We start from the raw sequence: 15,796 nt of genomic DNA on the forward strand, positions 1-15,796 counted from the left end.
TTTCTACACACAGGAGGGACATAATGAGAGAAGACGTGGGGCTCACAATTGCTGAGCATCTCCTCTGTTTCATGCCTGTTACATAAATTAATTCACTGTGACTGCCTACAGACCCTGGGAGGCTAACCTCACTTTTTATTTGATGGAAGTGAGGCTCAGAGAGGCTAAGTAAGTTGTCTAAGGATACAGAATCTTAAAGTGATTGAGACAGAAAGCAAACTCTGAAGCCTTCAAAGAAAAGTGAGGAAATTATGCAAAGAAGTCAAAAGATGCCAGGAGGAAACTTAGACACTAGACAAAACAAACAAAACCAACAGTAAAACATACTAGGTTCTTTCCAGCCAAACCCAGGAAATGAGCTGGAAAAGAATCTAGTTTATTCTTGGCCTTTTGTTTTTAAGAACTTCAACAGAATTTATCCCTGATTCATAACCTGAAAGACAAAGGGAATGTTTTTAAATGTTCTGTTTTGTTTTTTCAAATTTTTTCCAAAACATTTACAATTTTTTCAAACTTGAAACAATATATCACAAATCTCAAGATCCATGTAGCTAGACTGAGCTGATGTAGAAAGTAGGGAATGACCAGGAGCTGTTGTGCTCTGGGCTCTGGCAATGCTGGCAGGGTGGGAGATGGAGGGAGCACAGCTTCATGCTCAGGCAGACGGCAGGTCTTCACGAGGCCGGGCTAAGGCAGCCACCTCAATGAAGGTCTTGAGCAGTGTTTTTCAAACTGTTCCCCAGAACAGGGTCTGCCCTTCACACACACACAGACACACACACACACACACACACAGCATACTCTTTGTTTGTCTGTTTTTGTTTTTCTACAGAGAGCAATTACAGCATAATGCTTCAGATCACTTGACTGAGCTCAAATCCCTTCTCTAACTTACTGTGTCCAATAAGCTGTGCAACCTTTAGTAACTTCCATCACCTTCCCAACAGCCTGACTCCTCATCTGTGAAACGTAGGTAACAACAATACCCACCTCACAAGGTGATGTAAGAGTTCAATGTAATGCTGAATGTACCGCACTCTGCACAGTGCTGGGCACCCCGTAAATGCTCAAGAAAGAGTCAGCTACTGTATGAATAAGAATAGCATTGCATAAATGATAATGGTATTATAATTCAATAGGTTTCCAAATTTTGTTTGGGAAAAAAAAAGCCTTTCATTGATTACAAAAGTAAAGAAAAAAGGTTGAAGATTGCTTTCTAAAGTAGAAAAATCGAATATTCCCAATTCTCCTTATCTTAGAAGACTCAACCACAAAGAAAGCAGGTGCTAATCTCAGTCCTGACAAGAGCAAGGGGTGCTGAAACCCTGCCCAGCGTTCCCTCCCCGCCACACCCAAAGGGCTCTGCAGGCTGTGCTCTCTGACACCCACCCGGCAGGGGTCCCAGCTAGCCTAGCAGAACCACACACTTCCCTCCAATGTCAAACCTGGGCCATCTCTCAGATGGCAGGTAAAAAGAAAGTAAAACTAGGTATATAAGAGAGAGAGACCATTATAATTCTCAGAAATATCTGAAATTATCTTTTACTGAAGATTTTTTTTTATTAATAATTCCCTAAAAACTGAAGCCCAGTGAGTTGTTTACACAGAATGCCTAAGCATCCCCAGAAGATGTAACTCAATGCAGAGATACCATGTGCTACAACTGGCATGACTGATTGACCCGGATCCACTTATCTCTTCAGCAAATTAAAAGATCGTTGGTCTTCACTGAAAATCAATGTCTGTTTAAGTCTGGAATGTTTCTATGGAACTGTGGATTGCCCATGAAGTAGCAAATGTTGTGTGCGTGTGCATGTGTGCACACGTACACAACAGGGGGAGTGAGGAGCTGGAAAATCCGCCCGCCCCCCCCACCCCCGAAGGCTTCAGTCCATTTACATCCAGCTGATCACATTCTGACAGGAGGATACAGAGACAGGAGCATCATCAAAGAGCAGAGAGCACTGACCCCCAATATTTAAAAAGGTTCCTCAAAGCTCTTCATAGTTGTGTCATCTAGAAGAAGCTGCTAGACCCTGAACTTCATTTTACCTCTCCTGGTCCCAATCAGGGAGAGAAAGGATGAAACTAAGAAAGCATAAGGGGTGATTCTGTCCACAGTAAACATGGACCTGCCTAGGGGCAGAGTAGAGACAGCAAGGAAACAGCAAGAGACAACAGTGAAGCAGGAGCAAGGATGGTTGTGAGGGGCTTTATTTGCCTTCTGAGGGCTAGGAGTTCCCGGAGACTGAGCACACCTGCAGTCAAACGTAAGTTTCACAAACTCCAAAGTCAAACAGACGATTTGGGAATCATTCCTGATAGCCTGGATCAGCGAGAGTCCATTCAGCACTAATGTTAAATTATGAAGTGCCTGGCAGGCTTTCACTTCTTTAAAGTGAGTGTCTTTGAGTAAGAGCCATATGGGTGCTGGAATAATGAGGTTTATAAATAGGCTTAATATTCAAACAAGCTGGCTTCGAAAAACCAAAATTTGTGCTCAGTTTCAAAGTTGACAGCAAGATGCCTCCCAGTAGGGCACAAGAAGGTTTTCTGGTAAAGAAAGGTGAGTAGACAACAACTGCACACGCACAACGAGAATCCCACTTCTGCCTTCAGTGTCCTCTGGGGTTCCTGGCCAACGAGGACTCACTCTGCTCCAGATCCCATCAGATCCCATCTCTGGCCTTCCCTACCGAGGTCACCACCACTGCCAGTGTACAGATAGCTGTGGAAACCTCCGTTCTCAGTTCCCTCAAGGGAGAGGAGATGGGGGGACAGACTCAGAAAAACAAAGTTAGCAGCAAGACTCATGGAGTTAACTACAAGTTCTCATGAGTTCAGGTCACATGCGGCTCACTCATGGGAAAGAAGACCGAGATAAAATACCACAAATACCCATGAAATGAGGGAGGCTCTGAACAGTCATCTGAGCCTCTGGTTTTATTTTTCATTGGCACATGGGGTGCAGACTGAAAAGAACTGGCTATCTCTAGAAACATCCACTAAATCTGTCTTAAATCGTTTGTATGAACTACTGGATGTGTTACTGAGAGTCGAGGGTCCTTGTACATTTCTTCTCATTCCTACCAGTGATTTCACTTCCACGATCTGTACATTAAAACCTAGATTTGCAGAGCTATGTATATTATTGCTTGGTGGCTTTTCCCATATTTTGAACAAGTAAATGTCAATGAGAAAATATATGTAAGTTGCAGTCTCCTGGCACCTTCTGGCAGACTATCGGGAGCGGGTGGGAGATACCAGAGAAAGTGACTCTCTTCTCTTACCAGCTCAAAGGTTTTTAGCTGATTAGCTACAGAAGAGAAATCCATGGGGGCAATTATTCTATTCTCCTGCTTGGCTAAAGATCCAAGGCAAGACAAAAAATAAAAAATAATGAAATGACATAAACTCACTTTTACCTGGAATAACTCAATAATCAGGAAAGAGCTTTTTTTTTGAATTTTCTAGAGAATTTTTCTCCTAGGTTTTCTATTGGGGAAAATCATCCTAAAGACTCACGCCCTTTCATTCAGCCCTCTTAGAAAAGGAAAGTCATATTCAGGGACAGCAACTCCCAAAGTATAAAATTCCAGTATGTTTAACCCAAAATGATAAGATCAAAGTCAAATGAAAGAAGCTTTTCACAGTGCAGTTTGGGGCTGGGGAGAGTGAATTCGAAAAACGAGAGAATGCTAATCTGAAACAGAGCTGTAAATAAGACGATCAATTTTTAACTCACTCCTGGAAGCAAATGAATGTGGTTCTATCTAGTGCTGGCTGGGCAGTGGAAAGAAGAGAAATCTTCGAGGAGGTTTAACCCAAACTAAACAACTCCCATCTGGAATGGCCCCAACTCACACACAGCCAATCCACACCTCTGCCGCTGCTCCCACATTCCCGCAGGCCTGTCTCTTCATTGTTCTCCCCAGCCCTGCAGACAGCTGGCCAGACACAGGGATCCCAATCTCCTGTTCCTGCCTGCTTCTCTTCTGGGCCCGGATTAAAAATTCCAGCACTCAGATTACTGTCAGACAGGCCCCCAAATGGGACCCCTCCCCAAAGAAAGCTGAAATCTTCCTCTGGAAAGCAAGGTTTTTGAGCAGACCAAGCACTATTTCCCTCTAGCTAAAAATCTACTGCTTAAAAGCTGGGCAATAAGCTAATCAGTGGCACCAACGAAAAAATATGGAGAGGTTTTTAGAGAAAGAAAATAGAAAGTAAATGTCACACTTGTAGAAATCCAAGCAGTATGTATTTGCATAAATGATTTATTCATCTATTCACATATTTACTAAAACCACTTGCTGTGTTATAAGTACAGCAAAACTGTGTGGGTGGGAATGGAAGAGATTTTTGTGACCTCCTTCTTGGGATCCTGGCTCCTATTTAGATAAACATCAATGAGAAAGGCTGAAAACAAATATTTCTTAACATCTGTGACAACACTGCCCAACTGGAGATATATCCAAAGGATTAAGACAAAATCTCACTCTTCACAGATAGATCTCTGTAATCAGGGGAGGGGTAGGTTTTTTTGAATTGAATTACTCAGAGAGTTGCTTCAATGCTCTTCTTCATTTTTTCCCCATGCAGATTTAGCCAGAACCAAAACTGCATCTTCTGCCAAGTTTAACTTTAGTGACCAGCCTAATTTTTTCAATCCTTTCCTGTCTACTCCAGTCGCATTCTTTCCCTCTCTCCTCTCTTACTCCCTTCCTCAAAACTCTTATCAAAATCTACTCCTGGTAGAAAGTAGCTCTTGGTCATTTCCAATTCCAGGAGAATTTAAGTCAACACAAGAGCTTGTGGGGAAGAGAAGTCCTTCTTATTTCCTCTAAAGCTTTCTCTCACAGTAGCATCATCTGTATAAGGCTCTTCTCTGGACACAGATTTTGTAAATTTCAACAGTTTAAATATGGCAAAAATGGGGCCAATATCCAAAGTACAGAACAACAACAACAACAAAACCCAAGTAGCAGATGCATTCCTTGGGACCATTTTGAGATCTACTGTCAAGTGAAATCAGTTGAGCATTCCAGCCAAATTCTCCTCAGTTATAGTTACCTTCACTGAAACCATGACAAGACTGCCAGAAACAGGTGCTTTGAACAATTCTTTCATTTTTTTAAGAATGACTAATTTCGGTCAGTGGTTTTATAGACAGAATGGCAGTTCTCAGCAACATTTATGAAGCTTGATTTATGATAATTAATCCTTATATTTCAAAAATGAGCTACACAAGACCCTATTCACAACAGTGTTTACATTCCTCATCCTTAGCAGACAGGCTTTCCAAGTAACAACCCCCTGGAATAGTATACTAAATGTAATATACTTTGGGGGGGGGTTAATTTAAAGGTAGTGTAAGACCCCTCAGAGCCATCCTTAGACAAAAGTCAGAGAGCTAGAGGAAAACAGGGGTGAGAGATTAGTCTGAATTTGAACTATTCCTAAAACACCTGGAAGTAGCTTTCAAAAATTAATCTTTCACTACTGGATTTACTCAGCATGTCTCTAGAGTGTAAGAAAAGACTTGGTTATTTAAGCATTTTGGTTGTTTGGAATCTGGGCAAACAGAATTTAATGTTCTTTGGATGTCCAACAGTGACTTTCAGCCAAAACACTCAATGCACTCTCATGTTGATTGTCTAAATATTCACTCTTCTGGTGGCCTTAAAAGAAAGGAAAGCTGTATTTCAGTAGAATATTGAATATTGGGTCTCTGCAATAGGGCCTTGGAGAAGAGTGGAAGTAGAGAGAGGGAAGGCTCTTTTTAGAAAGACCTTAAAGAGCAGGAAAAGGGCTATGAATGAGGCAGAGGTGTGGAGAGTGAGCACTATGGCAGGGCTGTGCACTGCCCCAAGAGACAGAGGCCAGGTGTGTCCACTGGAGGGCACCTCTGGAGCAGCAGTGGGAGGCTGCGCCCAATGAAGGAGCCTAGACAATAGCATGGCCTCCTGCAAGGTCTAGGGAGCCTCCACCCAGCCAAGCTTCACCAGGCCCCTCTGCAGTCGGCTGGGCTCTAGGCTTAGGGTCTTGCTGCCTGGCCTCATGCCCTATAGTTCTCAGAAGGTCCTTGATGAGGGCCTCAGTCCATTTGACTTTTTGCGTCATGGTTTCTTTCTGCCCATGGAATACTGAGAATCATCCTGCCTACCCACCCTCTGTCTCTGTTCTAAATCCATGTTGTGGTGGGCATGACACCAAGTAATCAATACAAGGGTTCCACGCAAAGCTATGTGCATTGACTGCTAGCTGGTCTTCCCCATTTATGAACAAGTAAATGCCAATGAGAAAATATATATAAACTTATAGTTTCCTGGCACCTTCTGTCAGACTTTTTAGGGGATCACGCTAAACTTGGTTCTCTCTACTTGTAATAGTCATAGGACTATTAATTTAGCATCATTCAGACACAAACATGCATGCAGGCACACACACACACACATATAAATATACAATATTTTTTCTTCTTACTTTGCTGGGCTGTACATTTTATCTCTAACCCAGACCTTTCTCCCAATCTCATTTATCCAACTGCTCATGAATTCACCACATCTCCTCAGGGATATCTTATAGGCCCCTCATATTCAATACGTCCAAAACTGAATTCATGATCCTTACATCATTCATTCTGCTCCCACCCACCACCAAACCTGCAAACTTGTTCCCTCCTCACTGTTCTTAATCTCAGTGAATAGCACCTGGAGACTCAAGCTAAAAACCTGGGAGTTATCCTAGACTCCACTCTCTTCCTCATCCCCCATGTCCAAGTCCTGTTGAGTCGACCTCCTGAAAAGCTCTCAAATCCACCCCTACAGACCTACCATGGCTTCCCATTGCTAAGGCCCACTGGTCTAAAAGAAGGCAATACCTAACCCCTCTCCAGCAGTGCCCTCAGCCTCCTGTCTCCACAGCATCTATGCTGCACCCACATGGCCTTCTTTTGTTTTCTGAGGTGCCATGTTCCTTTGGCTCTTTTCGCATGGTGTTTTCCCAGGCCTTGAATACCCTAGAATCTTTGCTTCAACTCTTTATGTAATTAATACCTACTTATTCTTCAGATCTCAGCCTAAATCTCACTTTTTCAGAGAAGCCTTCCTTGATTTTTGGCCCAGGCTTGGGCCCCTCTTAAATGTTTTCACAGCACCCTGTACCTCTTTGCGGCACTCATCACAGTAAATAATTTCTTGTGGGATTATATATTTAATATTATTAGCCTCTGCCTCTAGACTGAATGCCCCCTAAGGGAGGGAGCCTTTGTTTTGTTTCCCGCTGTGTCCTGGTGCCTAACATAGCGCCTGACACAGGGTAAGTGTTAGAAAAATGTTTGCTGAGTGAACGAGTCATGGATGAGTTTCCTGCATACAGATGTGTGTGTGTATTCATTCAAATATGTAAATAAAAGTCATTACCTATAATCATAAATTATGTCTTGTTGATTAAATTATTCTCTTAAGCTTTTTCAGAATTTCACAACCTAGGAACATACAGGTTTTTCTTACCCTCATTAAGACTCACTTATTTTGTTTAGTAACAGCTGTCAAGAGGTCTTTAAATAAAGAAGACACTCCAATAAGCCTGAAGAATACCAACGCTTTACATGGATTCAGTATACTTTCTCCAAAAATAGAGCGTTTCATTTGTTCTGGAATTCATTTTTTATTACTAAGGGGAAATTGTGATGGTCATTCCCAAAGCTGTTATAGACTATTTTATGTGTCTCATATTTAACAATTATTTTTCTTAGTCATTTCTCAAAAAGCCATGAGGCAGGTCATACAAGCACTTTCTCTCCATATGGGGAAACCGGAACCAGGGAAAGTAGTTTTTTATGAGCCAAAGAAAATTAAAGACAGAAAATCAGGGCTAGAAATGCACAAATCTCTCTGCTTGGGGCCGCTTCCCAACCGACAGAGGCTGTAAAGCTTAGTCAAAATAACAAACACTTCACTGCTAAATATTGAGTTGTAATTAGCTAATAAACGCAACCAAATTATGATAAGCAAGTGATGATGTACTAACAGACTGCATTAGTATTCAAGTAAAGAAAATTTCATTCTTTTTGACATTCACCTCTTTCTCCCCTTTAATATACATTAAGAACATACTTCAGCGAGACTTAATTGATCTTTATCAGGAAAAAAAAGACAAAAATAATCCCTCATACGCAAATGTCTTCCTTCTCTGATCCCTAGGACATAGTGTCAAAATCACTTATTTAGCAATTAATTATTGCCCAGCCTTTTATTGCTGTTTTTTAACTTTTCACATGTATACAGAGTTCTCTGTCTCCCTAACTAGGCTCCAAGTTTTCTGAGAGTAGGGCTTTTCTTCTGATGTTTTCATATCTCTTCTGAAGCTCCCAGTATCTGGCACAGAATAGGAGTCCAATAAAAATATGCTGAACCATCTGACATTTCCAATTAAATGGGAGAGTGAAAAGACCAATTAATAACATTAAAATGTGTAATCTGGGGGAAATCAACAATTATTTAAATTATTCTTTTGGAATTGCCTTATTAGCTGAGATTCAGATCCAGCTCCTCTTCCATAGGTCATCTGTTCCCACGGCTTTAACTCAGAACTATGACTCTCAGACTCACCACTCCAGGCCAGAGGTCTCGCCACAGTTCCAGACTGCTATTGCCAACGGCTACTTGGACATTCCAGAGTTTACTCCACTTCAACATGTCCAAACCCAAGTTTATCATTCTACTCTATCCAAGCCTGCTCTTCTCTCCATGGTCCCTAACAAGGCAAATGACACCAAACTTACTAAGACATCCAAGCCAAACAAACATGGAAGACAACTTCTCCTTCTCTCTTTCTGCTCCAAAACTAAGTTCTGTCAATTTTTATGTCAAATACGCCCCCTCTTCTCTCACCTTCAGTGGCACTACCCCAACTTAGGCACCTTCTCCAACTGGTCTCTAGGCCTTAAGTGTCATCTCCAATCGTCCTCCACAATTCTTCCAGAATAGCCATCCTAAAATTCAAATCTCATTTTGTTACTCTCCAGTTTAAAGCCTTTTAACAATTCCTTACAACTTAAAGGATAAAATGCAAACTCTTTACAATTATATGTACCAAAAAAAAAGGATCTCTGGAAGATATGAAGGGCAACACCTCAAACATATTTTTGTGTGCGATGTAGTAAAATGTGTTCAAATACTTGACTCTTTAAATCATGAATGTGTATAATTTTGAGTAAAAGAAAATATTTTTTGATTTCATGTGTCATACCTGGCCCTTGCCCTCCTTCCCGACATTACCTCTCACTTCTCCTCGAAGTGCCAAGGCCTCCCGTGCCTCTGTACCCTTGCACACTCTGCTACCCCCATTCATTACCTTCTATCTATCCCTCAATATTGCACTAGATGTGGGGCCGGCCCGGTGGCGCAGCGGTTAAGTTCGCACGTTCCGCTTCTCGGCGGCCCCGTGTTCGCTGGTTCGGATCCCGGGTGCAGACATGGCACTGCTTGGCAGCCATGCTGTGGTAGGCGTCCCACGTATAAACTAGAGGAAGATGGGCACGTATGTTAGCTCAGAGCCAGGCTTTCTCAGCAAAAAGAGGAGGACTGGCAGTAGTTAGCTGAGGGCTAATCTTCCTCCAAAAAGAGAAAACAAAAAACAAACAAACAAAAAATATTGCACTAGATGTGCTGCAAGAGGATACCACACAGAGACCTTTTAAGGAAAGTAACCAGAGCTCTTGGAGATTGATGTGTAGGGGATAAGGTAACCCTGTTACCCGGACAGCTGATGGACCAGGGGCTAATTTGGGGGTCAGCTGCTTCTGAGGTGATCTGGGAGATTTCTGACCAACAGCTCCATGTTGAATAACAGCAAACAGATTCAACCACACCCTCTCTTTTGGAAATTAACAATGAGGGGTGAGCACAGAGAAGGACACTAGGATTCAGGCTGTATCCCTAGTAAGTATAAGCAGCTTTTCCAGTTGTCCATAAAAACAGCTCAGAATTCTGGGCTGATTTATTCTGGGCCGACTGGGTGACTCCTCGTTTTCTTCGCATCTTTGCAAAAGGCTTCTTTGCATCTTTGCAAAAGGCTGATATGAGTGAAAGGAATCTATGCAAGTTTCTTCCCTGTGACTCTAAGGAGTCTGCCCAGAATAAATACTCAGCTCATTGCTCATCCGCAACACCTTCTCTGGCCCTCCCAGGCAGAAGTAGCTCCCTTTGCATCCCTCTGTAACTATAGCCACCACTTCCGGCTATTCATGTCAGTCTCTCTCACTAGCCTGGGAATTGCTGAAGGTCAGGTAAGCATCTTACGGACTTTTGCATACCCAGAGCTCATCAAAGTGCCCGGCACATAACAGACACTCAGTAAACGTTAACTGAGTAAACTCATGTGATCCGACGTTAATGATACCATTAAAAATTTTAGATGAACAGAAAGAAAACAGCGTGAGAGGGCTTTATTAAATAAGAAATATGAAACCAAAGATCCAGGCTTCTTCGCCTACGGCTTCTTCCTCCCATCTTGGCTGAGTAGTTTGGAAGGGTCCCTTACATTCTGTGTATTTTTGTGGGGTATTAGTGAAGACTTTTTCAGAGAAACCAAACTCAAAGCAGCCTAAGCAGAAACAGAGCCTGACCAGAAGAGCAGACAGAATCAGAGAAACATCTGCAGGAGCTGGGGCCTCTGGGAGCAGACCCAGGGATTTCCACTCCATCTTCTCACCTCTGCTTCTCCTTGAGCTTTGGCCTCAGTGTGTCCCATCATAAAAAGGTCTTCCCCCAAAAGTGGGAAATAGAGCCACTGGCCACCACCAGGAAAACCCAGAAAAAGGGAAAGTAGCACTCTCCCATGGCCAAGAGAGAAAGCTCAGTGAAGGACCCTAATGCTCCTGGTTGGGTTCATTGACGTGCTTGAGACCCACCACTGTTGCCAGAAAGGTGAAACTGTATGACTGGCCAGTCCTAGATCATAAGCCCATCTCTATGGCGGGGAGGTGGGGGTGTGGAATGGGGCAGGGTCTGTCACATAATAAGGAAAATGAGAAAGCTTGCTGGATAGACAAAAACAAGAGTCCCAGTCTGTTACCTTAATAGCCACTGACCTCCCTTTACATTCATAATATTATTTTAGATAATGCAAAAAAAAGCATCATCATCTTCATAGACAGTGTTGTATAAGCATAACATTTATTATACTGATTACCTCACTGGGGATATACCAGTGATCAAAATAAACACATGACAGCTTAATTACAATTGTGACAATGCCAAGGAATAAGTGTTCTCTCACTTTCAATTTTAAAAAAGCATAAAAGTACCTTTTCATCATCATAGAGCAGGATGGCAATAGAAAAACTCTTGGTTAGGACCCAGGGTACAAGTCATGACTCAAAGCCATGCAGCCGTGAGGCTCCGCACATCATCAGAGGGATAAAGCACAGCCATTGACGTATTTTCTCTGATTGGAAGATTCCCCAACAAAACAGCCATTGGGAGAGGCTCTTGAAAATTCCACCCACTCCTACAGAGGAAAGAGGTATGATGACGGCTCGGCTCGTTGGGGACAACTGAGATTTATAGAAACTGAAATGAGAAAAAGAAAAGGCCCCTCCCAGAAACGTAAGAGGACAGCATCCCTCTGAGAGAGAGAATTAAGGAAGCTCAAGTGTGTGGTATTTGTTCCCTTCCGGCTTACAGGAATGTGAACATGTGTCTGAGCAGGGGGCAGGGCTGCAGAGGGAGGCTGAGGACACCACACCCCTCGAATCACAGTGGGCCTCTCTGCCTCGGTGTGCGGCACCTAGCTCAAGGGAAACGGAGTCGTCATAACAGCATCCACCTAGGCTTGCAGGGTTTTGTAATCTCAGCTAGGGGAGATAGTGTTTAAAATTCACATTTCCAATACTCGATGCACTATTAGTATGTTGATGATGCTGCAAGGCCAGGTTAAGAATTTTTCCTAATTCTTCCCCAGAGAAACATGTGAAACAGCCCTAGGTTTCAAATACATATTGATAATGTACTGTACTCCAGGTAGTATTGTAGGCACCAGGGAGACACCAGTGACCAAAAGAAACAAAAAACCCTGTCCTCAGGGAGCTTATACTCTAGTTGGAGGAGTCAGACAATAAACATAATAAATAAAACATATAGTATCCAGACAGTAAGAAGAAAAGAAAGAGAAAAAAAGAAAGCATGGCAGGGGGCTGGGCGGGAGTTATAATAGACAGAGGCTCATGTTCTGCATTCTCTCCACTGTAGATTCTCGGCAGAAGAGCACCGCAGCAATCCTCATCACCTGCTGGTGAAGACCACTCCCGGCCAGCACAGGAGAGGGGAGAGATAAGGAGAGGGAAAGAGAGCACCTGGGTAAACACAAGAGTGGGATTCAGCCCTGGGTCATGGCTTTGTCCAGTTCCCACCTTGGTGTAGATTTCTGTGTCCCAACCTGGGTAATCCTGTCAATAAAACCTGCCTCCCCTCCAGCTCATGGAACACCCTGTTGATGAGTCACGTGGCCTATAAGCTGACCCAAATATATATTTATCTTCATTTTGAACATTGGAAAGTTCACATTTGGTTCTTTAAGCTTCTTTCATCACCTACTGATTAAGCGTCTACTTTATGCCAAACTCTGTTCTAGGCACTGGAGGTACAGCAGTAAGCAAGACACACATGTGTCTGTCCTAGAGGAACGTACATTCCAATGGAGGAGACGAAAAATTCAACAATAGATGAAACAGGGGAGATACCGACAAGAAGACGACAGATACCATTGAATAGCCCAGGCACGAGATGATCAAGTCCTGAACTTAGATGGCTCTCAAACAAGCTGAACTGAATTCCTGACTATCCGTGGTCATCTACAAAGCCTTTTCTCTAAGGGTGTCATGGTAATAAATTGATATGAAAATCCAGTTGTGGCTATTGGGTCTTTCCAAAATGTTGAAAGAGCAACTTCATTTCTCCTACTGACAGTCTGTTGTGTGGATAAATAGACACACAACCTTCCATCTCCTACGGGTTTCTATTTTGTGAACAGCAAAATGTTATTCCAAGTTGTAGAAATAAGCATGTGCTTTGGTTTCTGGAGTCTTTAGCAACTTATTATAGCACTACTGTCTTGCGAAAAAAAAAAAGTGGTAGTAAAAACCATAACACTACTAAAAAAAAGTCATAATAACAATAGTAGCATGTCCTCTTCAAATTAGAAAGTGAAGCCACATATCTCCTGGGACTGCTGTTGAGTGGGGTATTTCAGTAGGAAGGGTAAAGAGAGAAATTCAAAACACACATTTGGAGAAGAATCAACCCACACCTTTTATGTTCAAAGGCACCAGGTGCTGGGTAGATACGACAGACTGGAAAACGAAAACGTGGATGCATCACACACAACACCTTAGGGAGAGAAGCCTAACAGACTCGAAGCCGAGAAAGCTACAAGACGGTGTATTGCAAGCGCTAAATGCTTTTTCACCCAAGCTCCCACCTCAGCCCTGCTGAAGTGCCCAAACGCTCTCTCTAGCCTGAGCAGCTCTATAGAGCCGGTTGGAATTGTAGCACAGCCAGAGAAAAGCAGTTCCCGAGTGTGCACAGGAGTCCCTCTAGCCGGGATGGCAAGGAGACCAGCCTGACAACACTCTCACATTGTATATCTCGGACCCAGACTTTGTGGACGCAACAAACTTTCTGTATGGGCCACCATATAATCAGATACAATGTTCATTACATATGACAAGGGCTTACTGGAAACACTGCTCTGAGAGAGGTGTTGTGTTGCACACATCTCCATCGTCAGGACCACCTGCCAGCCAGAAAGACAAAATTTCCAAATAATCTTACAGCCTCTGCTTGCAGCACCCAGACAATTCAAAGACCCTATTTTTGGTACGATTTCCCATTGCGATCAATGGCAGTGAAGCTCACTTAGATTACTGATGGAAGGGCTTCTACAAATTGCAATTTAAATAGGGACCCCTTAAAGAAACACATACTACCTTATTGCTTCCCCTTAGAAACTCTGACTATCCTGCTTGGGATGTGGTCTCCCTTAGCTAAGATTAAGCTAACTTAGATCAGTGCCTTTTTGATTTGGTTTCTTTTGGGTGCTGTGTGTATGTGTGTGTGTGCTTTCAAAAACAATAAATTCAGCAAAACAAACTGCCAGGGAGCTGGTTTCCCCATCACCGTCCTCAGTAGAAACAAAGTGTCTGAAGAACATACTTGGAGAAAAACTATTTTTTAAACGGTACTGGATATTTGATGCCAAATATCTGGGACCTGCCTGGTCAACTGAAGAGAAGCTGTAAATCTACAGCGATCACTACAGCTTCCCGACTGGGGTTTACGAAATCATTTCACAGAAAAGACCCTGTATTTTCAGGTCACCTCTCCTCTATACCCAGACAGACAGAACCCAACGAGCTGAATGAAATTCAGAGATCTCCGTGCATCAGTCCAACTAGAATTCAGGCCACTGTATTGAAAGCAAGCGCCCTATTTCACTGTTCAAATATTGCTAGGAAATTCCAATACTGGTTCTGATCCCCACTTTCTCCAAAAATAGCCCTTCTTTCCAGTAACTATTTTCCTGCTAGAAAGAATCCTAAGAAAATATCAGAAGTTGAACTGGGCTGGGGAAAGGGAGAGACAAATCTAGCAGCCAGAATGCATGTTGAATTTGAGCCGTTGGTAAGTTCTTGGACCACCTGCCAAGGTGTTTGCAAGCACTTTGCAGAGAAAAACCCTTCCTTTGATTAAAAGTCTGTGACCTGAGCTCCCAAACTTTTCTCACGGGGGAAAAAGGTCCAGAAACATCTCTGTGGCTATTGACCTACTAGAACTGAAATCTGAAGACATCTCTCCTTCCCCGCAAAGAAAGCACAGCTCGGAAATAGCAAGGCAATTTAAGTCAGAAAGACAAATCTCTGTTGAAAGGAAGGTAGCAGTGACTGTAATTAACAGAGAAGGAGTTGTGGAACTTCCAGGGCTGTATTTAAAGGGCCGTGCAGGAACGGGGTGAGCAGCCGTGAGTGTGGATGTGTAGTAAAATGTTGACGGGAGAGGGAAATGGGGCAAGAGAAGTAAATAGATTTACTTACAGCCCTCGGAGCCGAAGCCAGATTTTCTCGATCTGTTCGGGTTGCAGGTATTTCAGAGAGTTGCTTTCAAATTCTTCAATCTCCTTGGTGGGCGACTCCATAGCTGCAAGTTATCACTGGGAGTGAGGCTGAAAGAGTTTGGGCTGTCCCCTCCCTGCCTCCTGGCCCAGCATGAGCCCCCAGCCAGTCTGTCACTTTCTCCGTGCGCTCTCCAGCCTGCGCCCCCCAAATCCGGACTTAAAGTGGGCTCGGATTTCGGGCGACCCCGGGCCCGGGTGCCCCCTGGAGGTAGTTGTGGTAACCAGCCATGGTCCCGGGCTAATGCCCAGGAATAGAGATTGTGCTTCTGCTCAAGAAGAAAGCACCTCGGATCTATTCAGAGTCTTTCTTTTTTTTTTTTTTTTTTTTTTTTAGACAAAGCCGCAGAAGCGATCAGTGTGGCAGCTAAACGACTTGGGAGAGAAAGGAAAGACCGAGTGGGGAGGAGAGGAAGCAAGCAGGGAGAAAGTGAGAAGGGGGAGTCCAGAGGGGGATGAGAGATGAGCCTAGGTGGGGCTGGCGCGAGGCGGGGTGGTCTGACCCAGAGGCCCCCGAGCTCCGCCCTGCGCCCCCTGCCCTGGAACGCCTCGCGGCTCCTCCATCCCCGCGCTCTCTCTCCCGTGCCTCGCTGCTTTCGAGCCCCCTCTCTGTTTTCTTTCACTT

The 15,796-nt window shown here is 43.5% G+C and overlaps 1 protein-coding gene across 10 annotated transcripts in view; it reads right to left on the bottom strand.

Moving 5' to 3' along the window:
* Positions 1 to 15,796, bottom strand: part of PDE1C (phosphodiesterase 1C) — a 597,159-nt gene that overhangs the window by 277,860 nt on the left and 303,503 nt on the right. For 2 of the 10 annotated variants that reach the window (XM_008522290.2, XM_070616195.1), the window contains exon 2: positions 15,095 to 15,197. The exons of 5 other annotated variants lie outside the window; for them this stretch is intronic. In XM_008522290.2, coding sequence (XP_008520512.1) covers positions 15,095 to 15,195 — 101 coding nt within the window. In that variant the 5' untranslated portion in view covers positions 15,196 to 15,197. Of the gene's footprint in view, positions 1 to 15,094 lie in introns of all 10 variants that reach the window. 3 more of the 10 variants (XM_008522292.2, XM_008522289.2, XM_008522291.2) reach the window with 3 other exon arrangements.

This window comes from Equus przewalskii, chromosome 4 (assembly GCF_037783145.1).
Source record: "Equus przewalskii isolate Varuska chromosome 4, EquPr2, whole genome shotgun sequence".
In the NCBI taxonomy this organism is placed as follows: Eukaryota; Metazoa; Chordata; class Mammalia; order Perissodactyla; family Equidae; genus Equus; species Equus przewalskii.